Raw genomic sequence first — 13,922 nt, 5'->3', positions numbered from 1 at the left:
TTAGGAACAAATGAGTGTGGGATAACACTTATCATTTTCTTTACTGTTTTTTTTTAATTGCTTTGTGTATCTGATGGTATAGAATAAAGGCTCTACCTGCATTAAATAGATTCATTTAAAAATACTGGTCAGACCAAGCTGCTAGCAGTTTATTCACAGTAGGAAAGATCTTGCTGTTAAAATGGATTTCCACTAACTGAGGATCGAGTACTCTATAACCTTAGTTTCAAGAATTACTTTATTTCAATGCTATTAAGCCCAGGAATGTAACATTATTATTAATATTTGTATACTTTCAAGTATGGTGACTTGTTAATTTGCTCCAGTTTGATTGGAGATGTTTCACAGGAGGTAGGCAACTCTGTTGCTGTATGACTACATGTCATAATGTCACAGCGAGAATAATGAAGTCCGTATCTGTACTCTGGTGCTGAGAGGCAGAGAATTCTAGACATGTCTTTGTTCAACTGACCACATACATCTTTTCTTTTAAGAACCATGGGATAGCAGTGCTGAGGAAGAATGCAGAATAAAACCTTATTTTGGTCAGTGAGACATTTGTGTGTAATAACTGGGTCTTCCTGTTGTAACAGCTGAAGTCAGCTAGGATTCTTGTAATGTCAAGGCTGTGGTTTGAATTTTTGTGGTCTCAAACACTATCATTTTATGGAATTATCCTCTCTGATTTCTCAGGACAGAGGCCAGATTGCCTACAGAACCCATTCCAAGATACATACATTGAGTCAAACATTCCCTTGACAACTGCAACATTCTTGTATAGGCACCATTTGTCTGCTAGCAGATGAAAGGAGTGTGGGCAAACTGCTTTGACATCATGAATAGTCATTATATATGCTCACTGGTAATTGGTCTGTTTCTAGCAAAATAACCCTTTCCACATGCAGTGTCTTTAATGACCTTGATTTTGGCATTGTGGTTAGCCCAACATCTTGAAAACTTTTCATACACACATGCACATGATTACTTGTCCCTCCATCTAAAAATACTGGAATGAATGAGGACCTCTAGCCAGTTTTTGACTGTAATTGGCAATGCCATTTTTCTAAAAGTTAGTTTTTCCTTATCTGCTTAGTTTAAGCAGTGAAGCTTTTGCTGAGATATTCATACTTGCATCAGAAATTCCTTAATGTGTTAATATGTCTGTGTTAAACAAATACTCTTTAAAATAATTATTCTGCTAACTTGTTAGTTTTAGTAGTATTTGCATATGATTTGAAGGAAGTGCCATAAAGAAACAGAAACTGTTTAGCTGAGCATTGAAGTGTTACTGAGAAAAAAGTTGTTTGACCTAATTCCAAGTGAGAGAAGAAATCTAATCAACCTTAATAATGTTTGTGTCCTTTTCCTTTCTGGGCACGGACTGGTGCAGTCTTCATTTTTTCCTTCTCCATTATCTGTCAGTTCTTAAAGATATGGGTGGGAGGTGAGTAAACCAAATACGTTTTTGTATAGGTGGCACAGATTTCTTGTACACCATTTCCTAGATGGTATTCTGCTTTTATTTTACTGAAAAATAATTGCATATCTATGCTGATATCATCAAATGATGAACAACTGACAATTCACATGCACTTGTGTTCTGGTTCCACAAATACTTGTTTTACAAGTGTTTGTGTTGGTAGAAATCATATGGGAGGGCATGTATGTGCAAGTTCCATTAGAGTTTTTAGTAAATGATTTCCATAGCAAGACATCTATTTCACACTATCAACTGCATTCTCTTTGCACATATGAAGATGTCTCTGGGCTTGTTGTTATCTGAAACAGTTCAGAGATGTGGTTGCTGTTGGTGAGGATGTTGGTTGCACCACACCCTGCTGATCAGATAAGACTGCAATAAAAGACGTATACAAAAAGAAATGACAACACATTTTTATGTTAAAGACCCCAAAGAAGCCTTCATAATGTTAATAAGAAATTGCCATTGAATCAGGCATCTTGGTGCAGATGTGAAAGCGGGAGCAAATCTAAATTTGCACAAATGTCTACTGTCTTTTGTTATATTTTGCTCTTCTTTGTAGCAAACTTAATGTGCATTCTAACTGCAAAAATAAGCCCTCAGAGTTCTCTGTTTCATGATTTATTGCAATATGCTATCTGTATTTTTTTCTACTAGCACATGGAGCCTATTTTTGATAAATACAGGCAAATCTTTTTACTTAGCTTACTGAAAGAAAATGTATACATTTGTATACATTCCATATGCATATACATAGAAGTGCCTAGAGGTCTCAGCATGAACATGAGAAGCCTTGGGAAGATGGCAGTGCTGAAATACATTTCAATGGAAAGTCCTTGTCCAAAAGAACATTTCACCTCAAGAAGTAATGTACATTATTTGAGGAAAAGGTATTGCTTGTCTGCTCTGCAAATGTTGAACACTAAACCCTGGGTACTAGACCCTGAGCTACTGTAAATCAGTGTTATTTTATTGACATGAGATGAGTTGTTCTTATTTGTATTTGTTGGGAACCATTATCCTCTCCAATATGGAAGTCCCCAAAGTATCCCAGTTTAGGAAACTGTGCCTTCATAGCCACAGGGAGGACAACCTATTGAGAATTTATGTTGTGTTCATGCTACTTTGAGAGTGCTCATTTTAAGAGTGTACACTGTGTGATAGCCAGTAAGTATTCAGCTGAGTTGCTGGTAATTCTGATCACATCTTCACAGCGTAGTGTGTGGTGACAATATTATCTTAACGGGTTGCTTCTGTACCAAGTTGCTTTTACAGCTCTGTCTGCCTATCTGTTCACGAGCAGCTGCTTTTAACAAGTGCTTTGGAATGCTCTCAATGTAAAAACATACTTTCAGGCTTTTTTTTTTTAAAGCTGTGTTCTGTTCACAGTATGATTCTACATGCTTAAAACTGGCACAAGAGAGGGAAATATGCATCAACGGAATTGAGTCAGTTTTGAAGACAACCAGATAAACAGCCTTTAGCAGCATTTTTTAATGTAACTTGGTGTGTAACAGAATTTGAGAACAAAACATATCAGTATAACTAAGAAGATGTTGCACTGAAGTAATGAGGAAGAGCAGCCAGAGTTGATGAGACTGAAAATGCATTTAGCTCGTATTGCTGCATTATGCGACTGAAATAACTGTTGAACTATTGTGCAAACCAAATGTTCATAGTTAATTTTCAGTCATGGAAGCTGGAATTTGACTTCTATTTCTTTCCTCTCAATTTACCATGATTCAGAGGTGATCTGCAGCAGGAGTAATAATCATGGAGCTGTAGTAGCAGGCAAGTCGCTTGAAGGCTGGTAATGCTCCTGTACTGTTGTGATGGATAGGAAATGGGCTTTCTTGTCACTTTTGCCACAGTCTTCCTGTATGCAATTAGGCCAACCTTTGGTGTCTATCTGTGAAATGGGAACAAGGCTGATATCGTAGATTTAGAACGCAATTCTGACTGGATCTGTGTAAGACTCACCTACTTTGTTTGTGAAGGCTTTGGCTTGCACCCTGCTTGTGGGGCACACTTAGCCTGTGGCATTGCTTAAGCAAGCTGTGCTGAAATCTGTGCTTTATGGTTTCTGTAGGGAATACTATTTGCCGACAGAGGAATTCTTAACGTATGTATCACAGAGACTGTGGGCCTTTCTAACCTGAGTAACCTCCTGTAACAAAGATAGAGTTGCTGCAGTTGACCTCTTAGGAAAAGTGGATCTTTGTGCTTTTATTCTGTGGCTTGAACAGAACGGGTAACAGAACGGGCACTGTTCGTGCTGTGGGAGCTCTCCCCTGCTCTGACTGATGTAGAGGAGCAGGGAGGGGGAGGAAAATTGGCTCTGCAGATCCGATATCCAATTTTGTCATTTAAAGAACCTTTTTGACGGCAGCTTTGTACAGCTAATGTTTCAGAGAGTATTTAGAGGTTTGATAAAAGTTCTTGGGAAAGATAGGGCTCACTATTGTATTAAAACAGTGTTGTGATGCCAAGACTGTGTATTTATACTTGATGGTTGCAAGGCTAGCAGTGTCCACAGAACTCTGCCTAAGTTGATGTTACAGTAAGTAAAGGAAAATATACCCAGTTGTTTTCTAGGTTGCCTTAAAAAATGCTTTAAGCTTAGCTCAATTGCATGTGAACCACTCTAATTAGAAAGATGGGGAGTAACACTGTGGTAAAATTACCTGTGTGGTGGAGGCCAACTTTACTATGTGCACAATGGAAATGATCTTTTTTTCCCTCCAATGTGTTTTCTAATGTGTCTTGCAGAGTCTCATGGTAATTCTTCAAAGCTGGCTGAAAATTTCTATTCCATCATTGTGCACTGATCAGTCAATTTTTAGCAGTTGTAGAAGCATTGTCATTGCCTTGAAGTCTGTGCAGAGACACAGAGTAGGGCAAAGCCTCACTAACCCTTACAAGCTAATGGGGATTTGCAAACTTGTTGGTTATTGCACCTTGCAGTTTCTCAAAATCTTCTTCCTAAGGGCTAAACCACTAATTTCCCCCAAAACAGGTAAGGAGGATACTTTCTCTCCCTGAATCAAAGCTCTATCACTTTGTAAATAAGGCAGCATAAATTTATCTTTTAAAAAGGTACTTTCTGGAGGGGATGCAGCTAGTGCATTGTAAGCTTTTATCCCAGATGAGTTGAACTTCTGCGCAAGTTGAGTTGAACTTTTGGGCAAGTTAAATTGAACATGTTGAAAGGATGTGTAGACTTCCAAACAGTCTGCTGCCCGAAATGGGATTTCAACACAGTGCATGCTTAATGTGCTTAGATGATGTGCTTATCTTTCCCCATTTCGAGAGCATTCTGGTGGCTTTGAGACCTGTGACACACACTGTTAATGGTCTCCACTTAGAGCAAACCCTAGCGTTTTTGTGGTGCCTGAGCAAAGCACAGTAATTACATACAAGGAAACCTGTTATCTGTTCTTAAATATTTTGAGATACTAAAAGAACTTATACATGCACTGAGTTTCTCAGGATGTACTATTATTTTTTTGTTGTTATAATGCTGATGTAATCATTTCATGGATGTTGGTTTTTTATACGTCATCACAAGTGATGGGTCTAGACCTTCATTTTTGTGCCCATCATTTTCTAGTTCTTCATCAGAATCATAGACTAATAGAGTCATTAAGGTTGGAAAAGACCGCTAAGATCATCTAGTCCAACCATCAACCCATCCCCCTTCATAATAATTAATCCAGCAAGTGCCAGTGTGGAAATAATTCTGTATAATCTTGTTCTCTGATGCAGTCTTTCCTAGATTTGGACAATTTGGGCAAATGTGGTAGTATTCATTCAAGTGGGTGGAAACAATTCTCTGAAGTAGAACCTATTGGTTGTTGGTTGAAATCTGGACTTTACATTTTTTCAGGAGATTCCATTGTTTCAAATTCATGCTTCCAGCATGCATTGAAATAAGGTTTTTAATACAGTCAGACTTTAGTAATTTTCATATTTATTTTATTTGATTTTGTAATTTAATATTAACACTAAAGCACTTCAATTTTTGTTTATAAGACTGTAACCAATACCAAAGCAATGAAGTTGAAATGAAGGATTCTAATTTTACCAAAACAGAATACCTAGGTCTAATGAAAATGAAATGGTTCAATCATTATCCCTTTAGAAAAGTGTTAAAGTGCTGTTTCCACAAAAACATGAAAATTCTAGTCATTATTCCTTTGTTCCATAGGAAAGTATTCATTTTTCTTGGCAATTTTGAATTTAGCCTTGCAAACATCACTAAACACAGGAATGTCTTAATATTGGTTTTACTAAGTGTAACTAAGATAACTTTTAAAACAAAGCATAACTGATATGAAATTTCTTGATGGGAAATCTAACCAAAAACTTCCTATCAGTGCATGCAATGAGAATATGGAACAGGCTTTCAAGTCTCCTACTAGGAATCTGCTAGAAGCAAAACATCTTAAAAAATACTGTAAGAAAAAAAATGATGATTTTTGTGGGAATGGACAAGTTTATTAAGAGCTTTCATCTTTTATGTAAGTGATTTTTTTGTTTGTTTGTTTTAATTCTGCCTGAAATAAAAGCTTTATTCTTAAGGGCAAATAACAGCATGCTTTTTTAACTCCTTAGCTTTCAACAATAGTGTATAATATTTTGGTTACCGTTGTGTTAAAACTGCAAATATTTTTCTCACTTCTCTGTCAAAATGATTTATTAGTGTTGACACTTCAGGGTAGTTTGTCAGTAGAAATCAAATGCTTGGGTTTTGCTCCTTCTGTCAGATTACATACACATGATATAAGTTGCTCTAATGCAGGTTATAACCTAGTTATTTTATACGTCTTGAAAAGTGATAATTTCTGCAAGTGATAGCTGCCTAGCATTTAGTTGCTCACGTATTTTTTCTCCTTTTTGTATTCTACAAAGGAAAACACATTTAAAAAGCAGTGGTACGCATGCAGGTATTGCTGCTGTGCAGTCTGTCTGCTTCCACTACTAAAATCTGTGAAAACAACATAGTCAAATTGCCTATATTTTTATTGTCTAGTGCAAAGTATATTTTTTAGGGTTTTAACAGTGTGCTTTTAATAATTAACAGTAAACGGTAACTTTACCTATAACTTTACTTATTGTAATCATTGCTTTAGTTACATAATTTCGTACGATAAGACTAGAAAAAATTATTTATTTTACGTAAGTGGATCTAACCTGTGATTTAAAAAAATGCCAATAACTCACCAGTAACTAGTATGTTATTTTTAATACATAAAACACGTACACATTTTCTGAATAGTTTACTACCTAACGTTTAGGAATAGCTATACATTTTCTTCCAGTGTTTCATTAACTTTATTCTAGATCAAGCAGAATTCTTTTTTTATGTATTCCCACATTTCAATTACATTAATAGTGCTTTTTATGTGTCTGTATTTGAACTTCTATATCAAGGCAACTCCATGTACTTCCCTGCTGACCTCAAGACAGGGGCAATTCTAACTGCAGAATAAAGAGAATTTCTGTCCAGAAATCATTCCTTTCACATGAAGTGTCTTAAGTTAGCCAATGACTATAACTTCTGGCTTAATTCCATTCTTTTTTTGGCTTCAAATGTCTGTATGCAAGAGGACATGCATAAAGCTATGCATGTACATTGTATAGAATTGGCCAGGAGAAGGATTGGATTGGACTCCTGTGTGCACACAACTTGAGGCAGACTTTCCATCTGCAGATTTACAGATTGAAATGTGAATCCAGTCAGTAAATTCAAAGTTCACATACTATGGAATTGAGTCTGATTAATAGTCTGCAGAATCTGACCTAAGGAAACCACCGCTAGCCTGACTGCGCATGGTTTCCCGATAAGCTGTGTCTAGTGCAGAAGAAGGACCAACATGCCAAAGAGCAGTCGGGTTTGAAGTGTGGTGGCAGGCCTGTGCTGGGAGTTGTACTTTATCATACCTGAGGTTTGAAGGAAGATGTCTGATTTCAGAACTGTCGACACTTAATTAATTCACATGCATATACACTTAAGGTTTATTTAAAAAAAAAAAAAAAGAAAAGGCACACAACACTTATGTGTCATATTATTTTGATTGGCTTGTCAGGTTGAGAAACCTAGCCGTTCTAGTGCAGATTCTACTTCCTACACTTTTAAACTTCTTGGTTCTTGTTAGATACTACTTCAAGTTTTTATGCTGAGTTTTATGTAACACCTCAGTAATAAGCTAGTAGAAATAAATGCAGGGTTATGTAGTTCATTAGAACTGTGTGTCCTTGTGTTTTGTTGCTCACACCTTATTAGTCTTCTGCAAAATGTTCCACTTTTCTTTAGTTTTGGCAAGCTGCTCAGAACACCATTTCCTTCTTTTCATTCTGGTGAGATCCAATTGTTCTTTGCTTATACTACAGTAGCCTTTCCCAGAATTTAGCCCAGAGTTTTTATACACTAGGGAGTTTCCAGTGTGTTTAGATTATAAAATGATTTCCTAGTGTGACTTTGACGGAACCATGCTTTCAGATAATGCTGTCAAACTACATTTTGGTGTTGTTTTTCTGTGTTACTTTGCAGTGCTTTGCTATACAGAAATGATTTGTACAAATAGTTTTGTCTTTTGAAAGTGATATTTTTCAGGTAATCCTCCCAAGCAGAATCATCCCAAAACTTTTTTTCTGTTTCTCTTGTTAGGTGTGTGTAGATCAATTGGTGTAAGCAACTTTCTTATCAGTCATCTTGAGCAACTACAGGAAGACTGTGCGGTTACCCCACATGTTAATCAAGTGAGTGGAGAAATAGAAATAGATTTAAATATCTAGTTTTGGTTTTGGGTTAATGACCCACTCCTCCCCATCATGGTGCCTGGAAGACTAAACATAACTAGCCTTACTCCTGCAGTTTCCTTTCATTTCTATACATGCATTGGAAACCACTCAGGAAAGTGATTTGAACTGGGGAAAAAAATTCTTCATCCTCTTCGTCCTTTCATTTCCCCGTGTTCTCCCAGGCTACTCGTCTGTGACTGGTTTTAAGGCCCAGACAAATGGTCAATGCATCAGTTTTTGATGATAAAACAGTTTAGGAGAAAAAATTCAAGTAGCACTAAACATTTTGTGTCTCCAGAGTAAACAAGGTTTTGGAGATCCTGTGCTCAAATATTAAATATAATTCCTCTAAGCAACACTGAAAGCCTTAGGTGATTCCGTATCCATGCAAGTGTGCTTGTACATTTGCTTTCCCCTTCTTGGGGAGATGCACTAAATTGTCACCTATGTGCTAGCGGACTTTCAGGACACTGACAGCTGCTCCAGGTCCTACCACCTGCTGCTGGTGAAAGTGTGCTTCTGCTAACATAGAACTGGGAACTGGAATTGCTGAAGTGCATACACATGCTTTTTCCTTTTGTTGTGTATTCCTTCTTGTGTAAAATTATAAACAGGCACAAAAAGTTTGCTCAGAGTATGACAGAACTTAACATCTCTATTTTTTTGTTGACCACTAGAAAGGCTACTAAAGGACAACTGTGAGTAATATAAAATGTACTTAAAAAGAAGGAAAATATTTAAGTTCAGTTATTCAAAATAAACCACTGAAATATCTCTTAAGATAGGCAGGTTGTGACTGTTTAAGAATGGGTAAGTTTGCCAAGGTTCACTTGTGTCATCTTTTCAGAAATAGACCTCTTCAAAACCTTACTCTGGAGCTCAGCAGAAGTTGTTACTATCTGTTAAATAAGAGTAGCTTTTCAGCGTCCCACTAAATCACTACAAATTAAAACATAAAATTATGGAATTGTTTTGCAAATTTCCTTTTACCCACGATGTCAGTGTTACCAGTCCCATTGTGCTCAAGTGCTAACAGAGAAGATTTGCTTCTTGATGTATTTCTGATGGTGTCGTTTGTTTTGTGGCTGAAAGAGGAGACAAAAAGTTGAAACAATAGCAGTTCTCAAAGATTAGTGTTCAGAGTGTGTGTGTCTGTGCCCATGTCTATCCCATTCCTCCCTCTATGTTTAAACAGTCATTTCTTTAAGGTGGTGCACAGCACTTACAAATTAAAAATGTCCATGCTACTGCTAGCTGCTGCTAGCTGCTCCACTTCTAACACTTCCATTATAGCATTAATTGTCAATTGTCAGGGTTACAGGAATCTTCAAAAGAATATTTATGCTGCTCCTTGCTCAGTGTTAGAACTTCAGTTTCTGAGTCTGATGAAGAGATTACTGAAGCACTATCAAGTAACTAATGAATTCTTAAATTCAAATTGAAAATGGAAGAGCTATAATTCTAACTTTATGGCCCAGTATTTGTGATACCGAAGATCCTTGCTGTATGTATGCATAAGGTAGCCTACTCTTTCAGTGAACTTATTTCTAAATACAAAACATTCGCAAGAAACGATGATATTGAAATTGTAAATATTTAAGAAACAAATGAAGGAAAATCACTTCTTATTAGCTATTATAAATTACCATAAAGAATTTAGGATGTTCATCCAATTCCAACAGTTCTTATGATATTAAAACTGAAAGTTATTTTTCTGTGAAGAGAAGGAAGTAGGAAGGCAGGAGAAATGAAGTTCTTTGTTTGACTTTTTTCAGTCTTTATGCACCAGGTGGTAAGCAGTGTTTCTGTTATACCAGTCAAGTTGTAAGCAATGCTGCTTCTTGGTTCCTGAAAACAAACAAAATAACACAGTATCATTATGTTCTTTACCAAAATAGGAAATAGCTGCTTTTTCAAGAATAAATTCTTTCTGATATAACAGTGAGCAAGCAGCTTTTAAAATTGCAGCCTACTACTAAAAGTACTGTCAAATGTTCTATGTAAAGCCATGTTAAATATTTCATTCTAACACCATGCAGAATGAAACATAACTTAGAAGTTACAGGTTTGTATTCCAGGATTTGTAGTTGACTTGGCAGTGCTAAGTTTGTATTTATGCTCAAGGAAAATGCTTCCTCTCCAAAGGCTCTTATGCCTTCAAAAATATATAACTGATGTGTACGTTTAATGTAATAAATACACTGAAACAAAATGGATCCTCTCCAGATTCCATGTAAGGGTGCTCATCAATATATATATATTTTTTTAACTTTTATGGAAATTCAAATAGCTGTGGAATGACCTCAGAGAGGTTTAAATATTGTTGTTAATGTCACCATTGATATTAAGCCATAGTATGTAAACTTGTACAAGGTAGAAATGTATTTTAGGATTTGATTCTATGATTTTCAGGCATTTGTTTATAAACTCACTTGAACTGTTCCTTTATGAAGAAAACTCATTTCTGGGCAGAAATTTCACTTTTTTTTTAAAGGAAAAATAATTGTAAGTCTATGCATTCTGCTTGAGAAACTGGCTGATGCAGGAAGAGATCCACATGAAAAGATCTGCAGCAGGGTGGAATTAGTAAGGGTTGCGTACTGTCACGTGGACCCTACTGAGGGCCTAGGTCCCTGCATCGGGATTGCTGTTAGGCTTAACTTTTCTCCCATTGCAGCATGACTGTCATAAAAATCTGTGCTTTTTTTGCGGTGCCGTGGTGGCTGATCAAATTGCTGCTGTGAAGAGTTCAGAAATGTGAACTGCAAACTCTTTTATTAAATATGACAGATTATACACACAAATCACTCAGGGTAGAGTGCCAGAATAGATCAAGATCTTTCTCTAAAGCCGCTTGATGGGCAGCCCTCGCCTGAGAAGTTTGGTGACTGAAATAGCAAGGGTGGGGCAGGCCAGGAAGTAGGAATTATTATTTTGAGGGGAAGCACATGCTGGCCCCCCGCCCTATGCCTCCTCTGGCTCAGGATGCTGGTGCCTTGTATTCAGATGCTGCTAGAATCTTCCAGAAAGGTTTCAAAAGAAAACAAAAAACCAAAACTAATTATTTCATTTTATGCGCTTGATTATTTTAGTCACGCTTTTGAGAAGAAAAATACTTGCTCCTATAAGTACACAACTGAGTGTGACAAAAAGAGCGTGACAAAATCTGGTTCATGAAATGTGGAAGTGTCTTCACATGTTCCCGTACAGGAGGTGGTTGTTGCTGTGCAGCCTACTTGAGAAACAGACAGGGAACATCTCAACGTGCCGCCCTTGTTTTAAACCTTACGGTACAACCTGGAACTGTGCTGCTTCAAACCTGTATTAGACAAGCGACTAAATTTTGCCTGCAGATGTATTAGTAATAAATGCTGAATAACTCACATGATGCTGTAGAGTGCTTCAGATTTTTCAGCATTTGATCATAAAAATGTATATTTATTTAGTATTTTTAAGGCTGTACTATTTGTTACACTTAGAGCAAAGAACCTCTCTAAAAAATGTTTATTATTGTTTAAATAACTGAGTAATACACCCTCTAGACAGTACTTAACAAGATTTTTAATAGATCCCAATGGCCACGGTATGTTAATGCATTTGAAGACACTATATATCTGTATTTAATTATCAGTGTAAAATGATACTTATCCAGGAGAGTACCTGGTGTTGCTCTAAGATGCTCAATCTTATAGTTCAGTCACATAAGAAACAAGTAGATTAGGCTTGCTTTAGGTTTTGTTAATCAGTGTTTTGAAAGGAACTGCTTGCTCATTCTTTTTTTTCCCCCTCAGTTTTGTGTAACAAACAATGAGAATATTTTCTAGTCAGGTCAGCTGCAAAGAAGTGAATAACTGTATGACCTAAACACCAGTCTTTTAAATATAAACATGAAATACAAAGGCTACTCGAAGGTCAAGAAACATCAAAGGTTGAAGACATGGACATGTCTGCTGCTTGAACCTTGTTCCCGAGTCCACCTAGTAATTTAGATCATAGCAGCGTTAGGCTGACTCAGCCCAGCCTTCCAGGGGCACGGTTTTTTCTTAGTGCATATTGAATGACCGCCAGCCTATTGTTCTGCCTATTGTTGTCTGAAAAGACAACATGTACTAAAGATGAGAAACAGGATATGTTCATTTATCCCGTTTATGGCAGAAGAAATTTTCCAGATTCCATGTGTTGAGGTAATTGTTCAGGACAGTACTTTTCTTCAAAATGCGCAAGAATTAGATCACTGGAACAGTGGTGACAGCTGTTGAGCTGATGCCACATCACATGATTGTGTATTTTATTATTAAAAAGAAAATGCTGCCCATTTCCATCTGAATGTGGAGGAAGGTATGTTTCTTACAATGTATAAGCTGTGAAACATTTTTTTTAAGTAAAAAGAGTAAGGGACTACTACAAAAGTTTGTTTTTTGGCTTTTAGTAAACACCAGAAAGTGATTTGAGATTCTTACTTTTCAATAACTTCTTACTTTCCAATAACTTCTGTTTCCAGTAACTGCCCTTGTAGCTTGTTAGTTTTCTTCTCTTAACTGGTTCTTGGCAATTTGTGATCTTCCTTCCTACCAAGGGTCTCCTGCACAGTTCATTCCGCAGCATGACTCTTTCCTCCATATGTTGCTGGTGACACTACTCATGGAATACAGGATTTTCCCTGTGTAATCTATGCCAACACACTGCTTCCAGAGGTCAGGCCCTCATCCTGGACAAATTCTTCTGGTTTGTGACTTGCAAACACAGTCTAGGCCCCACCTCCTCCCCTTGCCTGTGCAACTCAGAAAAGATCATTAGTCAAGAAGTAATTAAGGCAGTCTTTTTAGGGAAGAGAAGGTAGTGTCAAATCACCCATAGAAATTACCTGATGCTGACTCCCAGTATGCATTTCCATATATTTCTCAAACATTGAGCAGAACAAGAGTACAAGTCCAACAGCAGGTAGGGAAGATAACAGCTCCAAATAACTTGTTTCTGGGGTAAACATAAAATACATAGCAAACTATTGTGCTAATTTATGGCAAAATGTTTTGTGTAGATTAATATCCTTTGCATGTCTTCTAAAACTAATAGCTTCCATATATGTCCCACAAGCAGTGACTTCACTCCTTGCATTTTTAAAGCAAGAGGACAAAAATATTTATCATTGATGGTGTTTTCTGCTAAATGTACTTAAAAGCTTTTTACTAAAAGCTTATTTCTGTTTATCTAAGGTTGAGTATCACCCTTTCCAAAGACCTCAGGAGCTGGTGGACTATTGTAGGAGCAGAGAGATTGTTTTTGAAGGCTACTGTCCTTTAGCCAAAGGGGAAGCGCTCACTCATCCTAGTGTCATTCAGCTGGCAAAGAAATACCGGAGAACTCCAGCACAGATTTGCATACGCTGGAGTATACAGGTAATGGAGGGTGGTTAAAAAAACAAACAAACAAACAAAACACCTATCCCCACTCTGAGAGAGAGAGAGAAAGCAAATAGTGGGTTTTGTGCATCAACCCAGAATATATACTGAAAATATTTTTGCCTTCAGCATGTTGATATCGTATGATCTAATTGTGCTGCACAGGAAATTTGAGAGGTAGTACTCAAAACATGGCACTACTTTAAATATGCAAATAATCTGTAGAAAATGAAAGGAAT

At 36.9% G+C, this 13,922-nt stretch overlaps 1 protein-coding gene across 2 annotated transcripts in view; it reads left to right on the top strand.

The window, feature by feature from the left end:
- Window positions 1-13,633, top strand: part of LOC110402400 (uncharacterized oxidoreductase ZK1290.5-like) — a 35,487-nt gene extending 21,854 nt beyond the window's left edge. For both annotated transcript variants that reach the window (XM_021404440.1, XM_021404439.1), the window contains one exon: window positions 13,498-13,633. In XM_021404440.1, the coding sequence (XP_021260115.1) occupies window positions 13,498-13,502 (5 nt within the window). In that variant the 3' untranslated portion in view covers window positions 13,503-13,633. The remainder of the gene's footprint in view (window positions 1-13,497) is intronic.

The sequence above is a fragment of the Numida meleagris genome, chromosome 7 (genome assembly GCF_002078875.1).
Source record: "Numida meleagris isolate 19003 breed g44 Domestic line chromosome 7, NumMel1.0, whole genome shotgun sequence".
NCBI lineage: Eukaryota > Metazoa > Chordata > Aves > Galliformes > Numididae > Numida > Numida meleagris.
Note: the sequence above shows the minus strand (reverse complement) of the source record. Positions and strands in the feature narration are given on the sequence as shown.